Genomic DNA, 22,656 nt, shown 5'->3' with positions numbered 1-22,656 from the left:
TTTTCTTCTTCAAAATAGCAATAATAGAACAAACAGAAAATTTAGTAGATAATAATATGAATATTTACGTTGACAGTGATTATGACCAAATTTCGATCATTGGGCGAACCTGGTATAAATAAAACAATAAAACAACGATTAATTATTATTTTAATGAAAAATATAAATATCTTGGTGTTCAATTTAGATAAGACAACAACATTTCTATTACAACGGATTTCGCACCGGCATTCTATAGACGAATGAGTGGTAAAATTTTGGGCACTTTTTTCAGTTTCTCTCAAGCTTATTGTTTAACACCGGTAAAATACCGAAACGTGCTATTACAGAATACAGTTCCTTAAAATCGAAAAAATCTGTGACTCGCTTTTAAGTTAATGGTTAGTTAGATGGAGAGTTTCTTGTTTACAAAAAGTTTTTTTAATGTAGATTTAAGCAATTCTCCTCCTAATACGTGGACGATGATCGCCACACTATTATTGCAAATTTGAATGACCAAACTCGCACCCAAAACTACTCGTATCAAACAATTCATATGAATTTGAAAGAACAAGATACTTTCAAATCTCTGATGACACACCCATAGGGGACATTTTGATTCTTGCTTGTGTCCCAAGTTAATATGATAGTACTGCGATTTTTTCACAAAAGTACTTACTATGTCAATTCTCACCATGAAACATCTGATAAAATCTATCTAAATAGCTCTTTGTATCGTAATAAAAATGTTATTAAATAAAAAATTAAGTATACTTTATATAATTTAATTTAATGTAATAATAAAATATTTAAAACCAAATTAAATATCATGTGCTGTGAGTAATTTAGGTGTTTGAAAAAACATCTCAATTGAATTCAAACCAACTATTTTGTGGACTAATAAGTACAAAGGTGAAATCTAATGCTTTCGTATTTATCAAAAAGGAAGTTAACTATGATTTTCATAAATTTGGTTAATTTAGTAAATAGTTTACAACTTTTTTTTTTAATATGAAAAAATTGTTTATATCTGTATCTTGATGTAATAACTGTATCTTGATGGTATTATATGGAAATTGCTGTAGCAACAAATTTCGCTAGGCAATCATTTGAGGCACAAATTACTGGATATCTCAATAAAAACTGCAACTTTATAACAAATGTATATCAGTGTATATTATTACATTTAAATAGTATAAAAATATATATTTGTGAAGATCTATTGCTTTTTTATTTTGTCATATTTTTTTTAATTCAATTATGTCACACTTTATCTCAGTATATATATAAATAGACATAGTATTATTATACAGGTTGTTTGGAACCGCTCCTGAAATATTAATTCCATTTTAGGAATTTATTTACTCATTTACATTTGGTCTGTTATAATAAAATTAAGTGACTCATGGGACCTACAATGTCGAGTGAGGAACATAATCATAATTTGCTTGTTTACATTTACATTACTGGGACATTAATTCATATTTTTTAAAACAAGAAGTATTTAGTATTATGTTAGTTTTTCCATAACATTCATAGCTCTTTGTTTTTTATTGCTCTACTTAGGTAGTTCACAGTACACTTTCACTTTAGATTAGCTATTTATTCTCGTTTCGGCTTCGGAAACGATCTGTTAACAACCCTTTATTATTGGCATATTCTTTAACTTTTAAAACATTTGTAAATAACTCTTATGTTTCAACAAGATTCGTTATATTACTCAACATTGCAATAATAAAATCTAAATAGCCTATTAAAACCATGTCTATATTTGAACTTTATAATATTTTTTTAGTTAAATTACCATCTTGTACTACTACACAACACAAATGTCAGAATCCATCACATTATAATAAAATACATACCCAAAAATCTTCAAACCATGTACAAATTATTGCTTCATTTTTCATTATAAATATGATTATGATACCAACTCATAGGTTCTCAAAACCTTCTCTACCACAGCTACTCAAAACTAGAATTAATTAAGTAGGAAATTTGTTGTGTAAATTTTACATTGCAGTACCAAGCCCGTTATGCTTGCCTCGATTGGCTAAGCGGGTCTCATAAAGTTTAATGTTAAAAACCTTTATATGAATATAATTATTGTAGTTTAACAAATTGTAACTTCAACATTTATAAATACAAAACATTATTTCTGTTAAAAGTTTCATATCTCTTTCATGATAAATAAAATGACCAGAGGTCAATCGGTTTGTTAATTGACGCTCCTTAAGTCAATATAATTGATATAACAAGCAAAGTCTAATAAGGCTTCCAAAACTAGTTGGCAACATTCTAATATTTTATGCATGAGCTTTGCAGATAAAAGTTGATAAAAATGTTTGTTAAAAGTGAATATATTATATAATATTATAAATATAATTTGCGAATAATAAAATACCGTACCTAAACGTGATATCAATTTCAGCATTTACTTAGCATCTCATTTAGATATTGATATAAAATAATCAAGAAATAAAATATTAAGGAGGGGGCAGGTCCAGAGTTTTCCTTACGATTTCTTCTGCTATTTTATTAAATTGTTCTCTGTCTTCTCTCCACATTTTTGCAGCATCGACATTGGCTCCACTTTCGTCGTTGGGTTCTGAAATATGTTATTATTGAACAAATTCAGCTTCTGTCTACATAAATGATACAATAATTTATTTAAGGTTTAAAAAAAAATTGCTGTTTTGGAATTCAAATTGTCAATTTTAAAACCCACCTGCTAACATGCTGACAACAGAGAGCAGTATTTTTTCGACACTTTGTACAGGTGACCATCTTTCAGCACTGGTTTCGTAGCCCATTGGATCATCACCTGGTGCATGTAAGATTGATATGCATACCCGACCATCAGCATATACTGTGAATTGAATAAATTTAATTAATTTCATGTTTTTTAAAGTTTAAAATCTTAGTAGGCCGACGGCATTTTCCATTTTTCTGATGATGGGTGGTCATCGTCGTTTGCGGCAGCAATGATAAGGAGTGCCAACACACTACTTGAGACAGAAAACACTTCACACCTCATACACATGATACATTTCGCGAAACATCATATAGAGAATAGACATTCGTACCAGAGCTTGTCACACAAATGAACAATGAAGACCTACAGTGGATCAGTGGGTGGTTTATGGCCTTTTTTTCTTTCTTTTTTCTCCTACCTATGCTGATAGCCTTCAGTGTGTATAGTGCGATTTTTTAACGTTTTCGATAGCGTAAAAGTTAACTCAATTTTGAATGCAGTTGGAACAGCGCCCCTAGCGGCAAACGTAGGCAAACGATCCCATTCCATACAAATATGAGCTTGTAACTTTTACGCTATTGAGAACGTTAATAAACTAGCACTAAGCACACAGAGGCTATTTCAGTTTCGCCATAACGTATGGCTCACGGGGTTCAAACCGGTGTATTGCTAGCACTGGCCCTAGCAAGGGCCGTGGTTCGCAGAATCTACCACCGGATCGGAAACGCGACCCGCTGAGAAGATCCGGCGAGAAACTCAGTGGGCTGTGTCTATGGGATTATGGCCATAACTCTTCCCCAGTGATCTTTCGAGCAATATTAAAAATGAGATCGCAGAATATATAAATTCTTCTCAGTAAAGATACAGAAACATACAGTACATTTCTAGAGAGAACAAAAGTTTTTCCATAGGGCCATGTAGCTCGTCATGAGTAAGACTATGAGTACCTACCTACCTACTTGATGATTGTTGTTATGTCAACATTGAATTTTGTCAAAAACATACTAACCTTATTTAAAAAAAACATACTAGGTAATAGGTTTTAACTAAGACAATTATCTCAAAAAAAAACTTCAGAGGTGTCAAGGGACACCCGGATGGTGGATTAGTGAAAGAATTGTAATTTTTTTTTAAGTTATAATAATAAATTACGGCATTATGAAGAAGAAAAAAACAATACTATGAACTAAATTACTATTGTTGAAACGCTATCTCGAGAAACTGTACTCATTACGCGGACCAATCGGATACGAGCAATGTCACGCGATAAGCGCCTACACGTCGATTGGTCAGAATGACGGATCTAAAAAGTGTCGTGACAACTTTTCGTAAGAATTTTTTCCGTCTAGCCCCCTTTCACAACGCGCGATAAGGAACTTCGTTCCAAAAATATGGTTTATTGATAATGCAACCATTTGCCTTTCAATTTATTCCGGAAGATAGTAAGTTTTTGTCAGTTGCTTTCTTAATTGTAAAAAAGTAATCCAATTTTAATACCAAATTTAATTTTATATTTATGAAAAAGAGCAATGTAATTCATTTTTGAACTGCGAATACATTTTCATGCCATCAGATGTGCATTGTCATTGCAATTAAATACAAGGTTGTTTATAGGTTATCAAATACATATTATTTTAATTTAATAGTTTTATTTTTGTTATTGAAACATAGTTGCAATATTGCAATTTTATTAATTGATAACGTGTGACCTCCTTAATAAAAATAAACAATGTTATCAATATATTTATGCATATAATGATGAAATGACTTTTAAATAATAATTTTAAAGCTGTTTTTTTAAACATCTAATTATGTTTTTTATAAATATTTTAATAAATATGTACATAGGTAGTATTTATAATTTTCTTGGACATGTTATTCCATACCATCAGTTCTAGAGAAGTTAGTATTAAAATTAGTTTTGCTTTCAATTCTTGATACAGAAACACCGTTTTAGACCGTATATTACTGAGCATGAAAAAACAATAAAGAAAGTGTATAGGTATGACTGCCTCAAACTACTTGATAGAAACTAGAACAGTAACAAAATCTTGGAAGATTTTTGGTACTTTGAGAAATGTATTCTGGATTAAATTTCTGTTCAATTTAAAATGTCAAGCCTTCAACCAACATATCTTCACTGGTCATAATTATAGTCAGTTGCCTAATATACTTTCACTAGAATGCAAGTCACTTAAAGAATCATGGAGTGTGCTATGCTTATAAAATCTATTCAAGACCACATTATAGTTGTGACAATTTAGATACTGAAATTTTGAGATTAGCGAGTCCAGATAGCAAAAACCTTGTCAAACTTGTCTCAGAGGATGTTACAGAGGGCAGGTCATTCATACTTTGCAGAAGACCTTACATTGCTGAGGAATAAATAAATATATAACTGGGAATATATCACGAACAGTCATCTGGCCCAAAATTAGGATTCCTCATGGTATGGGTACCAGAAATTTACATAAATACTTAGGTGCATTTAAATATATACATATATAGATAATAACCACCCAGAAAAAGAACAAACAAACCTCTCCATCACGCGAATGTTTGCTCTATGTGGGAATCAAACCCACAACCCTTGGTGCAACAGTAAGGACTGCTAACTTCCGCACCAGTGAGTCAAAGTCAAATTTGATCAGTTATTATTATATGAATTACTTATATCATAGATTATGGAATACTTTATTAGTCATTGTAATAATGTACGCAAGCATTACAAATGTCCAAATATTTCTTTATTCTTTGAGCAAGATATAACCTATTATAAGAAAAACCCAAAGGCTATTTTGCCTTTATACTTTAGAGGTTTTAAAATTAAAAATACTTTAATAGGGAAGATTTTACAGCCTGTAAAGAAAATGTGAATGGTAAAATCAAGTAGTGTTGAATTTTATCATATTTACAAATTCATATAATAATATGTAATTTTTTTCTGGCAAGGAACAGAATGTATAGAAAGCCAACCACTTAACTTAACACTTCTTTTCAGATGCAATAGTAAATTTTGGATCAGGCTCATAATATTAGTCTTAACCATTTAAAGGCATCAGTGAATGCCTACTTAAAATAATTTTGAGTTAAGGCTGTATGGCCTAGCAAATTACTATTCATAATCACTACTCTTGCTTGTTTCAATATTGTGTTTCTTTAGTTACTACAAGTTGTAGACATAATTAAGACTATTTTTTTCTGTTTAATCTTGTGTTTGTGTTTACAGATGACCAAGGTGTTATTTGTTGATTTTGAATATTATAGTAACAACCATTTTATCTATAAAAAATATTTCTAGACTTTTTTGACTTCACACAAAATGAACTAATAGTATTTCCAGATTTGGCAGTTTGTTTGACTTCAGTTTTCATCTTAACGCTAAAATGATCCCAGGAGTTAGATAAGCACCAAATATCATAACCACAATATTCCAATATTGACAAATAACACCATAGTCATCTTAGACCACAAAAACTGTAAAATATTTGAAATATCAGAAACAAATGACAATAAAAAATGTGAGATTCAACTGTAAAACTAGTCATAATAATTTCATTATTGTTTTTATACTCCAATACCTAAGGTATGTAATATAAATTATCTAAATATTAATGACATCTCTTTGCATACTTAACTGTTCGGATGAAACATTTCACACAAAAATTGCATCTTTGGAGGACTCAATGGATAATCAGGTGGGAAGACTAATTTTGCTGGAAAAATGCCACCTTCAAAACACGTGCCTTCAGGACCGCTGTAATAAATAATAAATAAAGCAGAATTTTTTTCAAAGAAAATTAAATAGTAAAAACTCCAGTATATACATTTGTTAGGTAATTTAGACTTAAATTATACCAACGGAAAGATGTCAGAGCTGAAATATAAAGTATACTACTGAAAATATGATTATTTACTTACGTTATGAAGGCTTCCCATTCGAAGAAGTTATCTTCATTTATAGGCCCAGCTATAATACCTTCTGGCGGATTTACTGTTAATTCTGAAATTGTAAAGCTATTACAATTACGTACATTTACATGAATCCAAAAGAATTATTACGTTTTACATACGCTTATATTCTGCCATCAACCTCCGCAATGCAGAACCAGCCATCATTTGGTCCGTAATTTTGAATGACAAAATAGTACGTTGGGGCCAAAAATTTACTCAGTGGCGTTCGAGAGCACACTGAATAACCAATATACTGCACGGAATGATCTCAGTTTGCGAGAATAAAGATAACAGTTAATGTAATCCCATGCAGTTAATGAGGACGACAGAGAACGTTTTAATGCCCAGTCAAATTATTCAAAGTACTATTTATACTTGTCTTATCGTTCTTTTTTTTTCTGGGATTAAACTGGGGTTTTAATTAATGAATTGCTAACGTATTTCAATGGAAACTTAAACTGGTTAAAAATACGAAGTCAAAGTATTGTACCCTGTTTTTGACTTCTCTCTGATTTGTCTGACTCTGTCGTCTCTGTCATCAGAATTCAGATTTTATCGTTGGAATATTCTAATATACTAGCAAAGGAAACATTCACAAACAGCCTAGCTGTATGCAACTGAAGGATGATGCCATGTTTATTAGATAAACCATTAGACGGAATTGATGAAATAATGTCCCTAAAAAGGGTTAAAATTTATTAATGCTTCAGTTAACTGCTTGGAAAAACTTGATAAGGCACATCAATTCATTGCGCTCTCTTTCAACTTTCATAAAAAATGGAATAAGATTAATAAAAGTTGAAGAACAAATAAATTCGACGTGAGCAACAGTGATTTAAAAATAATCCGATTTCTATACTGAAATGAGAAGAAGATACTTGAATCGGAAACACTTTTATATTACTACTAGGTAAGAAATAATAAATTATTCAAATATTTGTACCTATTTGTAAACAAAGTCATAAAGATTGTCATCGTGACTTTTTATTTATCAACGATCTTTTACTTTTATGTTCATTCGGTGACGGTAAAAATGAGAAAATAACGATATCGTCCTCAGTGTTGTAAACCTACAACAACTGTTCATAAGGAAATTGCTATCGAAAATAGAGGTAAGTAGGTTCTGTTTTATAATATTACATATTACTATTGGTTTCATTAATAGGTGATTGAGGTCGATACTCCCCATATTCTTGCCAGTCACTATTTTCACTATTTTTAATAAAGACCTCTAGACTAAAAATGTGAACTATCCCCCATAGCGCAAGACATTGCCCACCGGAAATGGCTACGCTCATAGCTAGGATACGCTCTACAGCGCAGCGGAGTCAACGCAGCTCAATCGTGTTTGAGTGGCAAACGCGTGGCAGGAGAAAATCTGGTCGCCTTAAGTACACTTGTTGACGCACCGTAGAGAGCGAGGACTGCCGGAATATATCAAGGAGCAAGCGCAAGATAGGGTCAAGTGGAGACAGCTTGTGAGGGCCCTATGTACCAGCGGAGTACCCTAGAACTATAACAGCAGTGTTGGTGACTTCTGACCTGACTTCTTCTGTTATGGTGACCATAACTTTAACTTAATGAAAATTATTAAGCAAAACATTACCAATGTCATTTGCGTTACATTCAATGTAAGACAATAAAAATCTCACGTTTTTTGAGTGCTTCGCGACGCCATGTGCATATTTATAAAGGCAATTATATATGAGCTTAATATCTTTATTTAGTCTATGGTTGTCTTCGCCTTAGATTGTTACTTCAGGAAAATCAAATTTATTTACATGGTGTACATATTTAAATAAATATCGCACATATTATGTATACTTTAGTATAAATATGAAGGTAATAAAAATAAAACAAAATTCTACTTTGGCACCAGATGACATTCATAGATACACACAATAAACAAGAGCGGAGGGCAAAGAGAATATTAAATCTCTTGGCGGCAATGACGATAGCGGCAATTCAATTTGGAAACAATTCAATGCTTACAAATTTTGTTTAGTCCTTTTTGAAAATTATAACAATTCAAGCAAAACTAGCTTTTACGTAATTAATATTCAAATAAACTAAAGCATTCGTTATGAATTAGGACGACAAGCGGTGTTTTTACAAATTTAGAAATGGAAGCAAAGCATGAGTTGGTATTAATAAATCAAGTAGAAAATGTTGCGATGGGCGATTTAACCTGTGTAAGTTATTTAAAATTTATAAGTGAGAAGAATTGAGGCGTTTGATTTATTTTTGTTTGGTTTGTTTTCGTCCAGATCCGTAGATGATATAGAATAGTAGGTTAGGCAGTAGCAAAATTAATGAATAGTACCTATGCAGCGCCGTAGTTTGTTTATGTTTTGTATATAACAGAAAACTACCCCTAGTGCTACCTTGACTCGTGACTATTGCATGCTGTGGCTCAGGTTTATCCTTTAGACTAAATAAGCTACCTAAAATCATGTTAAATCCATTGTTCACAAAGCCAATCACTTTAGCTTGATAAGTATAATTTCATTTAGCCATTTTAACCAGCTGCCAACAGCGACGCCTCGAGTTCATATTTGTTATATTCAGTCTTTAATTTGTCACACAAGGACTAATAATCTCAAAGGTAATAAATACAGTCCACGCTGATTTACCACAGCGCAACAATGGAAGAACATAACCTCTAATCAGTGAATAATAATTACGCATGAATTGAAAATATTTATTTGTTTTAAATTCTCAGATAGGTACATGAGTTTTTTTATTCACTATCTTAATCGTTAATTGGCAGAACGCAGGATCATGTAATGATGAGCAAATAGCAAGATACGTTTGTCGTATATGCAAGAAATCTTTCTACAATGCGAAAGCGCTGCAGAATCATAAAAACATGCAGCATGATCCAAAAGGCTCTGAGAACGGGGGGAATACCCGAAAACGTTGTTTTGGTCAGGTAAGAAATGGATAAGATTTGAGTCTAGCATTTCGAGTGTCACGGAATCATATTAAAACAGTTTTCTTAAAGGTTTAAGCTTAAATGAAATAGGTTGACCTAAAGGTTGTAAATACCAGGTCATAAAATTAAAAATAAATAAATGGAATAATTCGTAAAACTCTACATTAAAGAGCCTTAAGGATTATCTTCTTTTAAAGTACACAATGTTCTTGCTGCACCCTTAGGATTGACGTTATCAAAGGGCTATATTGAATTACCGTCTAGAAAGCGGCACGCACGTCGCTAGTCGAAAGCTTGTTCTTAAAAATGTATTTTTAAATATAATTGACTTTTGTATCGTAGATTCTAAGGACTTGCAAATTTAGCAGGTGCATCACTCATTGCAGCTTTAGAAATCATTGTTATCATTATCATATTTTCTCTCGTTTCTAAAACTGGTAGGCTTTGCTAGTTTGCACGGACAACCGTCCTCTTCTAAGAGCAGTAGAGAAAAATTCATGCATTTTTATTAGGAGGTGGGAGTAGTCATCAATCCTATGTAATTGAAACATTCGACCTCATGTCTTAAAGTAGTCGATGACTTACACATTATGGCGTTTTGGGATTTCCGGTTAAGCTTTCGGCTAAGCACCAGACGGATCGTGATCTCATTTGCTCAGCGGTGTCAATAAAACTGTCTTAATCAATACATTTCCAGTTTGGCTTAAAGTTTATTATGAACTGTAGGATATCAACGCATTTCCTGGTTTTAAGTTCATATCAGTGAAAGGTAGCACTGAAGGCGACACAGTGAACGATAGTGTAACGACTAGAACATTTTCTGAGGACACCACTTATTTTATAATTAAAGTTCAAGGCGAGGGTATTGATGGAGGTGCTTTAAAAACTACGAGTCTCGGTGGTATTATCAATAGTACACAGATGAAAGTCAAACCTGCTGTAAACTTAAGGTATGAATTAATTCGAAAAATGCATAATATCATTGACTAGTCTGTATTGATTTGTTTATGTTTGTCGGCGTATTTTATTGTACAAATACGTGACCTGTTGTACAAAAATGTATCGTAACGAGTTTGTAAACGATCTATTTGGACGTTAAATAGTCACGTTGTTTTTTTACATTCAGGGGACCTTTTACTTGCACATTTCCGTCGATGCTACGTCCGGACGTGCTGTGCCGTCAAATATTCTTCGACTGTTGTGATTATTCACGTCACTACAGAGAAGAGCACACTAAAAGACGCAAAGCCGCACTTCGTTGTCAAGTGTGCGAAAAGCCTCTAGACAAGGAATTTAACCAAAGCAACCCGGTACAACGTCCGAGTGTGACGACACTTTGTAGAATTTGCGGCGAGACCTTTTCCGACAACGCGTCTTACGTCGAACACAATCGTTTCGTTCACGCAAAAATGAAGCCCTACCAGTGTCCGATTTGTGCGAAGCGTTTTACTCAGCAAGGAGGCTTGCAGCAACACATGAGGATGCATTCCGGTATTAGACCTTTCGCTTGCACGTATTGCCCTAAAGCGTTCACTCAGAAAGCCGGTCTCGACCAGCATCTACGTACTCACACCAAAATTAAGCCATTCCGATGCGTCATATGCGGCAAGTGTTTTTCCCAATCGGTGCACTTGAGGCAGCACATGAGAACTCACACGAATATACAACCGTTCGAATGTGTATACTGCGGAAAGAGATTTAAACAGACGAGTCATTTAAATTTTCATTTGCGTTCGCATGTCGGCGAAGGCGTGATTACAATGGAGAAATATGCTCAGGCGATACAGCCAGAGAATCAGTTGGATTTTTTGAACTTTGCAAGCTTACAGCCGGTGCAGGATGGTGACACCCTCTACTATGCAGCAGAACTAGCACCGCCGAATTCCATGGTCGTTCAAAGAAACTTTCCTTATCAAGTGCAAAGCTCTGATGGTATGTTACCGATTTAATTTATCCTTAGGTACATACAATTAGATGCAAAATTATTATTCCTGATAATATTTATTAAGTAAGTTAAAATAAAAGATTGTTTCAAGTTATTTGTTATTTTTAATTAGAAAAGTATGTTCATTGTCTATTATTGCTTTGTAAAAAACACTCGTAAAATCCGACCCGCTTCGCTGACCGATTTTTGATCTGTCTCCGATATAATCCGACCACTACAACAATTTGCAGGATTCTCCGCTTGGCCAATTTGAAGATCCAGCCGTTTCGGAGTCTTTACAATACATACACACTATTTTGTACATACATACACACAAACTTCAATCTATGTAAGCTCTAGTTTATTTAGCTGTGTTTTTATTTGACTATGCCGAATAGCGTCATCTCATTTCTTCCCGTGGGTGTCGTAAAAACGACTAAGAGATTATCCGGAGAATGGAAAGAACCATTCTCTGAATATCAAAACAGTATAATGTGATAGCTATAGTATTGACCAGTGATAGAACGTATTATAAAACCGCACAAATAAGTAGGTACTGACTTGAAAACTGCGACAAACGATGTTCAATATACCTAATTGAAAATTTGACCTCGTGTCCAAAGGTCAGTAGTGGCATTAACTTTATGTTGTTTAGGAGTTCCGGCGATCATTCAGTCCCTGGTGAGTCGTGATCTTTGTCTGCAGCCACCAAAAATACTTTAGTTCTTAATAAGTACCAGTGAGCATTTGCTACATCAACAAAATTGGATAAAATAATAGATAGTGGCTTTGCTGTGCCCCTGCTGTAACTGACATCCATGACCGAAGGAAACTAGTCACCATCAGGCGAATCGAATGCTCGTCTACCTACAATGGTAATAAAAAAATCGGTAAACGTTCATTTCAAACAGAATGTTACTAAAATGTGTGCAGCATGCATATGTAGAGTAATATGTAGAATTGGTTTTCTCCTAAAAAGTACTAGGATAACATGATTCCATTGGAAGTCTCAATAAATTCTAAACGACCTACCTGCAGAATGCACTTACTCAACTATAGGAATTTTTCCCTCCTGCTGTACCAGGAGAATATAAAGCAGAGGAGGTGCGTAGATAGCAATTAAAAAAACAAACTAGAACTAGAACTTGTCACTATGATAATACATATACAGGTATATTGCACTTCCTAGTCCCACCCCTAAAAGCTGAAAAGCACAACATGCAGGCTTCCTGCTTGCACGCCTCCGCAATTGGTTGAATTGATGTTGAAATGAGATTGCGCAGTTTGTATTGCATTGCATTTTTAATTTACCTCAGAATTCAGTGTGGGACTTGAACTCGTGCAGAAGGATGTATTCGGTAGTGCAATCATTAAAACTGAGAGTCATTAAAACTTAGTGATAAGTTGAAACCGTATTATTGTAGTTGTTACTTAGGTTTTTTTTTATCTTAAAAATAGACGGTATTAAAACAACATATATTTTCATACACGCAATTGATACTGGGACTATAAATGCACCCGTCACTATGACCCACATACATTTATCAATCTTATTTAATATTATTATCCTATTAAATTAATAAAAAAAATTTGAGCAACATACATATTACTGAAACACGCTGAATGTAATTTATTGACATTCATTTGGCTGAGATTGGCTATAACAAAATCGAGACTTGAAAAAATATGGTTCTAACAAGCAAATACATTGAACATCAAAGCGTGACCTGATATTGAACTTTTATTCATACTTAAAAAAATATTTAAATTTGCATGAAGAGCATAACTATAACTTTCCTATTTGGTGTCGAGTTGTTTGCCAGATATCTGAATTTTATTTAGCTTATTCTATCACTCGGGCAGTAATTGCGGAAGCTTGTATAGCGCATTTGTTTTGACGGATGTAGCGTAAGCATTATTTAGACAAAGGTATTCGGCCGATGATGTGCCGGTCGTCAAAACACACGTCGACGACGGCGTGTGGGCGATGCGTGGTTGGTTACATTTCGGTCTTTTGTATATTTTGTTTTGGCCGCGTATGGCACGCCAGCGATAACAAAGGGAACTGTCTGATGGTTGCATCCTGAGAAAACGACCTTTTTATGTCGGTTGACCTTTTCTTTATTCTGACAAAAAAGTTTTTTAATAAAATTAATTTAGTTTTCTATAAAAAAATAAATATATAGCAACCTTTATGCCACCTTTATGTCTACTATATAGATTATTAGTAATTTATTATATTAAAATTAGATTAATATCACACAGTAAGTGGTGAGGCCTAATACATTTTTGAACTCCATTATTGCTAAGCTTTCGTTAGTTATCGTACGGTTTAAATATTTTGTAGAATTACTTTAATAAATCTATAGAAGCTTGTATGTATTTCGCAAGCTTATTTACACCGCATCCAGACGGATTATGAAACTCACATAATTCAAATAAAAATGAACCGCATAGTGATTTAAAAAAAAATCCAACTTCAACAAAACACATGTGGCCGCCAAGGCAGGCGTGATTTACATTTTGTTTACATCCGCCGACTGAGGGCTGAACGGCAACTTATACGGCCGTAAGGGTTGAATCCAAAAATGGCATGTCCCAGATGTCGAAATAAAGTTAACGTATTACGATCTTTCTTTTACTTCAGTGCTCAGCATGATGATGTAAATATGTTAAAGTTTTTTTTATTTCAATCATCGATTTCGCCTTTTAATGTACATTTGATAAACTCAACTTTCAAAGCCTTATTTACCTATTAGAATCGTAACCCTATTTTTTTATAAGCTTATTATTTGGAGCACAAAAATAATTTGTTTGTAATTTCACGTCACGATTAATAAAAACTCGATAACGTGATCACGATAACAATTCGCCGATGAGACTCGTTTCAAAATTCACATGTAACTTGATGAAGTTTATAATAATCTTATAATCAACTTTGTTGTAATCTAGCGCGGCGCGGCGGCTACAAAAGATTGACTCGATTTCTCGTAACGCCTTTTAAGTCGCCGTTTGACGACGATCTTGTTTACGTTTGACGAACGTTAATGGATTCTGTAGTAATCTGTGCCATGCAAATGTAGGCGTAATTGAAGTATCTAGCATAATTTGTACTTCCTGTGATTATATGACGTTCTTTTTTTTGAATCCGAAAAGAAGTTCGGAACAAGAGAGTTTCAAAATGAATTCACTAACCGCTAATAACTAAACCATCGATTCCAAATCAAATAGCTTATTTAATATAAATATTTCATAGGTGAATGCTTTGAGTGAACTTTTATGTTAATTAATGAATTATACTAAGGAAATAGGTAACGGAATAAAAACGGAACTTAAATAAGGACGTAAGGAACAAAACAATTTTTTTGGTTCACAAGTACAGCTATACAGTACAAAATTAGTTCTCATTTGAATCCTAGTCAGCTCAGATGGATTCAACTGAACCACTATTACTGTTGTTTTAACGTTAGCAGCAACCATAGACCACCATGCTTGGCGAAGAGTCTAAGACAACTCACTGAGTATCACGGGTCTTGTCAGCGGGTCGCGATTTCACTGCGGTGATGAATGCCTTCACAAACCAAGCTTGAGTTGTTAGGCTTACCTTAGATGTGCTTTTTTTATTGCTTAGATGGGTGGACGAGCTCACAGCCCACCTGGTGTTAAGTGGTTACTGGAGCCTATAGACATCCACAACGTAAATGCGCCACCCACCTTGAGATATAAGTTCTAAGGTCTCAGTATAGTTACAACGGCTGCCCCACCCTTCAAACCGAAACGCATTACTGCTTCACGGCAGAAATAGGCAGGGCGGTGGTACCCACCCGCGCGGCATCACAAGAGGTCCTACCACCAGTAATTACGCAAATTATAATTTTGCGGGTTTCATTTTTATTACACGATGTTATTCCTTCACCGTGGAAGTCAATCGTGAACATTTGTTGAGTACGTATTTCATTAGAAATAATAGGTGCCCGCCTGAGATTCGAACATCGGTGCATCGCTCAACACGAATGCACCGGACGTCTTATCCGTTAGGCCACGACGACTTCAGGAGAGTGGAGGAGTAGGCTTGGAGAGTGGTTAGCGACCCCTACCCCACTCCCTGACCCCACGAGCTCGCCCACCAGTCCCGATGATTTTGTAGAGTACTCCAGGCCATCAGCAATACTTTCATTAACAAAAAGCTAGCTTTCAGAAAATTGTTTCGACTAGCAACAAATGGTTGGACTTGTTCACGGCCCAGCTGGTGCTATATAGTTATATATGAAAGCCGCCACACACCCTGAAACATTTCGTCTAAGTTTACACGAAATTAACGCCCGCCCGATCGTTCAAATCGAAAAGCACGACTCTGTTGCGGTAGAAAATAAGCAGGATTTTAACTAAAAACTAATTTTACTGCAAGATCTCGAACTTTCCATTGTAATTTATATTATTTTCCATAAGTCACGTAAACACGAAATTTGAAAATTATGCGAAACGTCAGAAATAATATAATGACATGAAAAACGCGAGATTAGAGCGTAAAAGTACTCGTAGTTTTAATTATATTACAACTCCTTAGTCTAAGAATGCCCACTAGGTAAGATTATGTTCGCTCTACCTCCTACCATGAAATATGTTCAAATTGATACGTGAATAAAACCGCGAGGCATACTTCATATGATATACATAACATATAGATATATATGTATACTTTAATCATAAGATCTAGTCTCTATTTATGCTTAGTAATATTTTAACCAAAAAAATCGTATTCTTCGTATTAACGCAATTCGTATTAACGAGTGCACTTGAATTTCTTGCCGCCGATTTATAACCTATGACCTCTTACTCACATAATAAATCATTATAAATGGAATACAAACAATATATCATACTAGTTTTCTGAACATTTTATTTTTGTCCAGGATGTATTTGTCAGTCGATAGAAAATTTGCTGGAGCTCTGTCTGTCTGAGTCGGACAGGTTCCCGGTGCGCTGCCGATTGACGTTACGCACATGGCCGCAACGTCATAAAACATAATTTACTGCTACGCTCCGAGTTCGCGCCTTTACACTCTAGTTTAAACGGCTTTGTGCTCCACGTTTAATCTAAAACGCTTTGTAAACGGTCCTTTATTTCAGAATACAGATTTATGCTTTTCATCGCTAATCGATGACGCTCTTAGTGTTTATTCAGACGGCAAATAGCCGACGCGTTTTACAGAAATTCACTTTGAACGTTCGTTACTCGTGTACCGCAGAGGAGCCTATTAGTTTTACGTTCAATAGCGATATCTCAAAGAAAACGTTTAACGAAAATATTTTAAGTAAACAGAATTGATTCGTGCTTCAGTGACTGCGAAGAGAATGTAGAGGCACGTAGGAAAAATGAATATAGCGCTTTTTTAAGGAAAATAACTACACAATTGAATGTCCCATAAAAACTGATGTTTTTTTTATTTTTTTTTTATTGCTTAGATGGTTGGACGAGCTCACAGCCCACCTGGTGTTAAGTGGTTACTGGAGCCCATAGACATCTACAACGTAAATGCGCCACCTACCTTGAGATATAAGTTCTAAGTTCTCAGTATAGTTCCAACGGCTATCCTACCCTTCAAACCGAAACGCATTACTGCTTCACGGTAGAAATAGGCAGGGTGGTGGTACCTACCCGTGCGGACTCACAAGAGGTCCTACCATCCATACAAGTTAAGTAATATTTTAATTAATATTGATCCAAGCACACTGGATCGAAGAAAATTACCGAAAAACAACACAAATACTATAATAAAATGTATCTTCTATATAATAAAATGTATCTTCTATATAATAAAATTCAATGTTCGTAGCTAGGAATTTATAAATGCGGTTGTCCCCTATTCTTTGAAATTTGATACAGTTTTTGTTGACACTAAGCCGAAACCATGGGTTACACTGATTTACTAAATATAAGGAATATTAGACATATGACGTGGCGGGATGGATGGTGGTTGATATGGTATTAAGCATGGAAATCTACCATAAGAAATCTGTGTTTTTGCGTTAAAACGTTTATTTGTAAATTTATAAACAATTTTATTTTATTTTTGTAAAATTTAAGTTAATGCTAATTTAGTTTAATCTGTCAAAATGATGAAGAAAGACGTGTCTATTGTTATCTTTTGCAAAGTTTTTTTTCACATTAGACAGAGCACTGTTCAAATAAAATCCTTTGTTCTAGTGATTTTTTTCTTAAGCCTAACAGTACCTCAGCTACTGTACACATATTTTATATTTAATTTTAAAGGACTCTCTTGTCTTTATTCTTAGCGTAAAGTCCAACGCCAATCAAATTAATACTTGGAACCTACTGAGTTTAACGCAAAGAGAGTTGGTTTATAAACATAGAATCGATGCTGGAAGAAACATCGTCATCGTCATCATCAGCGCACAGACGTCCACTGTTGGACATAGGTTCAAGAATCGCAATAATTAAGTATATAGATGAATTAAAAGTTTCCTCCCTGCAGCTTATGTTAGCGTTAGCTGATAGCTAATTAAAATAACATTATACAGACATAATATGTCGTTTTTCAAAATACGTTTCTTGCATTTTTTTTAATAATTATCAATATTTCTGTCCCTTGTCTTTTTAAAAATGAATCCTATTTCATGGAAATTTGGAGGGCGTCGTATAAGATAATGTATTCTGAAATATGAAATAAATTAAATTACGAAATTTCCCTGTAAAAATTGGTTTGACAGTTTCTGGAAAAATTGAGTGTTATTAAATATTAATTTGTCTTTGATGTAGTTCTAAATACATTTTTTTAAATGTTCATATTGAATTATAAGCAAAAACCTTGTGCGGATCTCGAAAACATCTTCCCAATTTTTCCACTATCTTAAGCTTTGCCCATAAGCCGAGTTCAAAATAATTTGTAAACTTTAATTATAGGGGTCAATGGCTGAAAAGGTCTTTGTGTATGAAAGCCTGCAAATTTTCTGTGGTTCAATTTATGGGGAATGTATATATTTTTTCTACTACTACGTGTTCACGAATAGCTTCCATGATTAAGGAGTTGCATCGTAGTATAAATGATACGAAAATACGGAAATTACTCTCTCTCTCTCTCTCTCTCGGAAACTCGGAAGTACTAGGGTCATAGTGAGCTCATAGGGGTGTACCATGTCTCAAAAATCCCGTGTTTCAAGATACCTTGAAACGTGGAAACGTGAAAGAGTGCTGGCAGTGGGGCTCCGATAACCGATTAACACCAGATTTGCCGTGAGATAGTTTAAAAAATAATGAAAACGAAATTAAAATTTTATTGTTAAAATCATCGAGAGTCACTTTTAATATTTTTTTACATAGATACATACAAGTCTACATTTCGGGTAACGTTTTGATCTTTCTTGCGCATCGAAAATGAAATTGGGCTGATAATTCCAAATAAACCAAATTTGTTTTCGATCTTCAATAAATTTACATGACACGACACGACGAATTAACACGTTAAACGCTATATGAAAAATCGATTATTTTCTTCAGGTCACGGTGCTCATCTGTGAGCCTTATCTTACTGAACCGTTCGGGCCATGAGGGTCACCCATGAGCCGCGTGAGGGTTCTAACGTAACGTTACCTACAAGCCACAGATGGCAGCTATCAAACAAAACGCGTATGGAAGTGTGCCGCGTGGCCCTTTAGCCGAACCGAGCGCCTTGGTTTTTAAATCTAGTAAAAAGTTGTAGTTTTTATCAAGACTTTTAAAATGTCTTAAAAACTAGACGGCAATCCCCGCTAATTTTTACCTTCCGTACAAATTATTGCATTTTATCAATTTTAGAATAATTCCATGATTTTGGCTTGGCTCGAATTGTATAGTAAGTACACTAGGCCCACCGGTGGGCCAAATGGCGTTCAACATGTTTTAGTTATATGAGCTTGGACAACTCGCATTATCAAAAAATGTCCGATCTTACTAGGCGCTACTAACAATGGTACTAGGAAAACAGCATTTTAGAAGGACTGTGTCCAGTGCCTCATTTTATTGCAAACTTTCACAAAATGAATGAATCTACCAATTGTGCTTTATGTTGCCCTGGTGTATCTTTGTTCGTAATTTGATCCCATTCAAGGTCTTTCTGCATTGAATTTAATTATCACTAGAGTATGTCCGAACTCCGCTCGGTATTTTTTTATTGTTGATAAACTATGTTTTTTAGAAATTATATTTAAATACGAATTACATATTGTTAAAATGATGAAATATGAATAATATTTTTCGATCTTACCGACAGAATATTAAAAAAATATGAACTGATTATTTAAAGAAAAAAACAAAATTATCGATAAACTTGATTATTGAAAACACGAATAAAACAACATTTTCTGAAAATAAATCGTAGCTAGATCGATTTATCGCCCCCGAAATCCCCTGTAGGTGTACTAAATTTTATGAAAATCGTTGGAGCCGTTTCCGAGATTCAGATTGTATATACCTATATTTATATACAATAATTGCTCGTTTAAAGATAGATAAGATAAGATATACAAATTTAATTATCATATACAAACAAACCCTGGGTTATATTTATTATTCATGTAGTCAAGTCAAGTCAAGTCTTGTGCTTGTATGTATTGTAAAAGTCACATTCGAACTGTTTTCAAAATGTCTTGTACATTTAGATAATTTTGAGTATACAGCCATAAAATAAAACTAAACTAATTTGTTGCTTTTCTATCGTTTTCATTAAAACTTTAATTACAGAGCACAAAAATTTGAACGAATATGAAAATGTATACTAAGACGTCTTCCTTACAAAATTTGGGTATGTCACAAAAGTAGATTTAGCAAAAACATAAAATGTGAATTCTAGGTTTTTCTCGACTTTCAATATGTAATGGTTTGAATATCAATTAAATAGGAAGATATAAAATGTCTGATTGTACACCAAAATATTAAGCGAAACTGTAAAAAGCTCGAACACTGCCAGCTCGTAAAAGGTGATGAATGGAGGGTTCAAGATCAGGCAATGATCGCGGGTTGCGCGTGCGCACATGTGTGGCGTGCAACGACGCGCGCTGCGCCATCTTGTGGGCGGAGCTTGTGGGCTATTCTGTCAGACATTGTATCTTCCTTTTAGCTCGTCTTTACTTGGAATTATTGCGTTGGAAAGAGAAAAGTAGCTTCGAATTTCAAAGCATCATCTTATGTATCTTTTGTATGTGTCATTCGTGCCATACCTATTGTAACAATAGGAAACTTTGGTTTGGAAAAAATCCATTAGGATTTTTACTTTATCATATCATAACATTATTCATTTTATATTTATTTTAATACTTCACATATTCCAGTTTACATTCCTTCGATTTATACATATAATAATATCAAAATTATTATCGTATTTTGAATACAACTAGATATATCTGTCCGATCCATAGGGCTGTTGATTTTAAGAGCTTAACGAAATTATCAAGTGCACGTTTATGTCTGATATAGAAAAAAGTTTCTTCTAATGCATAGAAAACGATTTTTTTGCTACAATAGTGATAGTATTAATGTTTACTACAGCGACGATTGTTTACAGAAAAGATCAGCAACCCGGCGCGAAAGCATTCCGTCACTACCGACCACGTATTTATAGCAGCATTCGATAATAATGATTTATATATTTATCACCACATCGAAATTACGTCACCGAACACGCACATTAAATGCCGCTGCTGGGGAACAAAGTTCTTCATTAAAAAAAATTTCGCAATGAGGATTAGCGGCAAATCCTTTTTTTTAATTATAAATACTGTTTATTGGATAAGACATATTTCATATATATATAGTGTTAAATACTAATAAGTAAATTCCGTTTAGAAATCTTTTAAACGATTTTGATGTAGGTAGGTACTTGTTAAATTTAAGTAATTCCAAAGTGTTTTTTTTTGTCAGTTTTTCAGTAAGCCGTTCTAATAACCGAATACTTACTGAATTTCAAAAACGGCTATCTACCCGAACATAAAATAGATATCTTGTTCAGTCAATTCAAATGCATTTTCCGGCGTTCAAAATGTTTTGTACGAACGATGCTTTTGTTTAACTAACGAACAGTAAAGCTGAAATTTGTATACTACTGACCGTTACGAGGACTTCCTACACATCGGCTTGAGGAGCACGAGGAAGTAGCGAACGACGTCGGACCAACTTCCCGCACTCAAAAATACACCTTAAACGCGTCGAGAGAGGATTCTTTTCTAAATGCAATTATTAGTTTACACGACTGCGAGTAAATAAATCCGGCAAGTTTAATGCAAAACTTTTGGTTTACGCTTTATGGTAAATATTTGGTGTACGTCGTATAACTGTTTTATAGTTCTAGTAAAATGTTTGGTTTAATTGTGCTAGGTCAAGAGCGGGCGTTCGACAGCCGTCCTTGCGACGGATAAATATTATTGTCTAAGCGGGTTTTCCGCTGTTTGGATGTTTGTACGAGTTTGTGGATAATCCAGACGGGGATCCGAGAGTGCAATAGCCTTACCATCGCTTAAAAGCCTTTTAATCTATCTGCTTTCTTTAATTTGTGTCTATATCACACATTTGGCTTGCAAAGATCACAATAAGTAAGGATCTCTAAAGCCGTTCCGAAATTCAGTTTAGTTTTATTACACGTGCCCGTTTGTTGGCGTGTCGTTTAATTTTGTATCAACGTAATTAAAAATGAAACAGCGCAAACAAATACCTACGCATATTTGATATTTCATTTGATAGAATGAATATTTTGTTATATTTTCGTTACTGTGAAATTAGATGTATTAACGTGTGCCCGGGTACGCCAGAGGTACCTACCTATCTGTATAGGAGAAATTTCTATCTTGTTTGTGAACACAAGAAAAAATAAATGAAAATTTTGCTAAGTAGGTTTTATTTATTGTATCTCGTTTTTTGTTGTATTTCGTTTTTATTATAACAGAAATGATATGAGAACGCCTGAAAATACCTACTTAATCTTGTCTGGCCATTCTAATTCTCTTATCATTTCGTATGTAAAAAGGTATCAACATGAATTAAATAGTTGATTGTTACAACAGTGTTGAATGTTGTAAATGACTTGAGAAGCTTTGCCCTGAGTCGATTTTGGCATAAGC

General features: G+C 34.1%; 2 protein-coding genes across 2 annotated transcripts; one reads left to right on the top strand and one right to left on the bottom strand.

Moving 5' to 3' along the window:
* Positions 1–133: 133 nt before the first annotated feature.
* Ubc7 (ubiquitin conjugating enzyme 7) lies at positions 134–7,228 on the bottom strand. Its single transcript, XM_089730828.1, has 5 exons — positions 6,808–7,228; positions 6,656–6,737; positions 6,373–6,491; positions 2,708–2,848; positions 134–2,587 (listed from the first exon to the last, which is right to left on the bottom strand). The coding sequence occupies exons 1-5, from the start codon at positions 6,851–6,853 to the stop codon at positions 2,466–2,468; spliced, it is 510 nt and encodes a 169-aa protein (XP_089586954.1). The 5' UTR covers positions 6,854–7,228; the 3' UTR covers positions 134–2,465.
* A 1,583-nt stretch (positions 7,229–8,811) lies between these two features.
* LOC149503579 (uncharacterized) lies at positions 8,812–11,572 on the top strand. The gene is made up of 4 exons (XM_089738536.1): positions 8,812–8,880; positions 9,459–9,620; positions 10,350–10,573; positions 10,750–11,572. Exons 1-4 carry the CDS (start codon positions 8,812–8,814, stop codon positions 11,570–11,572), a joined length of 1,278 nt encoding a protein of 425 aa, XP_089594662.1.
* The last annotated feature ends 11,084 nt before the right edge of the window (positions 11,573–22,656 follow it).

The sequence above is a fragment of the Bombyx mandarina genome, chromosome 01, assembly GCF_030267445.1.
Source record: "Bombyx mandarina strain Sakado chromosome 01, ASM3026744v2".
Taxonomy (NCBI): Eukaryota; Metazoa; Arthropoda; class Insecta; order Lepidoptera; family Bombycidae; genus Bombyx; species Bombyx mandarina.
Note: the sequence above shows the minus strand (reverse complement) of the source record. Positions and strands in the feature narration are given on the sequence as shown.

Excerpts from the sequence above, each read along its gene's own strand:
- LOC149503579 (XM_089738536.1), top strand. The coding sequence starts at position 8,812 with ATGGAAGCAAAGCATGAGTTGGTATTAATAAATCAAGTAGAAAATGTT. Across the intron at positions 9,621-10,349 it reads GAAAACGTTGTTTTGGTCAG|GATATCAACGCATTTCCTGG; the intron begins GTAAGAAATGGA and ends TATGAACTGTAG. Across the intron at positions 10,574-10,749 it reads AAACCTGCTGTAAACTTAAG|GGGACCTTTTACTTGCACAT; the intron begins GTATGAATTAAT and ends TTTTACATTCAG.
- Ubc7 (XM_089730828.1), bottom strand. The coding sequence starts at position 6,853 with ATGATGGCTGGTTCTGCATTGCGGAGGTTGATGGCAGAATATAAGC. Across the intron at positions 2,849-6,372 it reads TGAAATGTTTCATCCGAACA|TATATGCTGATGGTCGGGTA; the intron begins GTTAAGTATGCA and ends TTCAATTCACAG. Across the intron at positions 2,588-2,707 it reads TGTTGTCAGCATGTTAGCAG|AACCCAACGACGAAAGTGGA; the intron begins GTGGGTTTTAAA and ends AACATATTTCAG.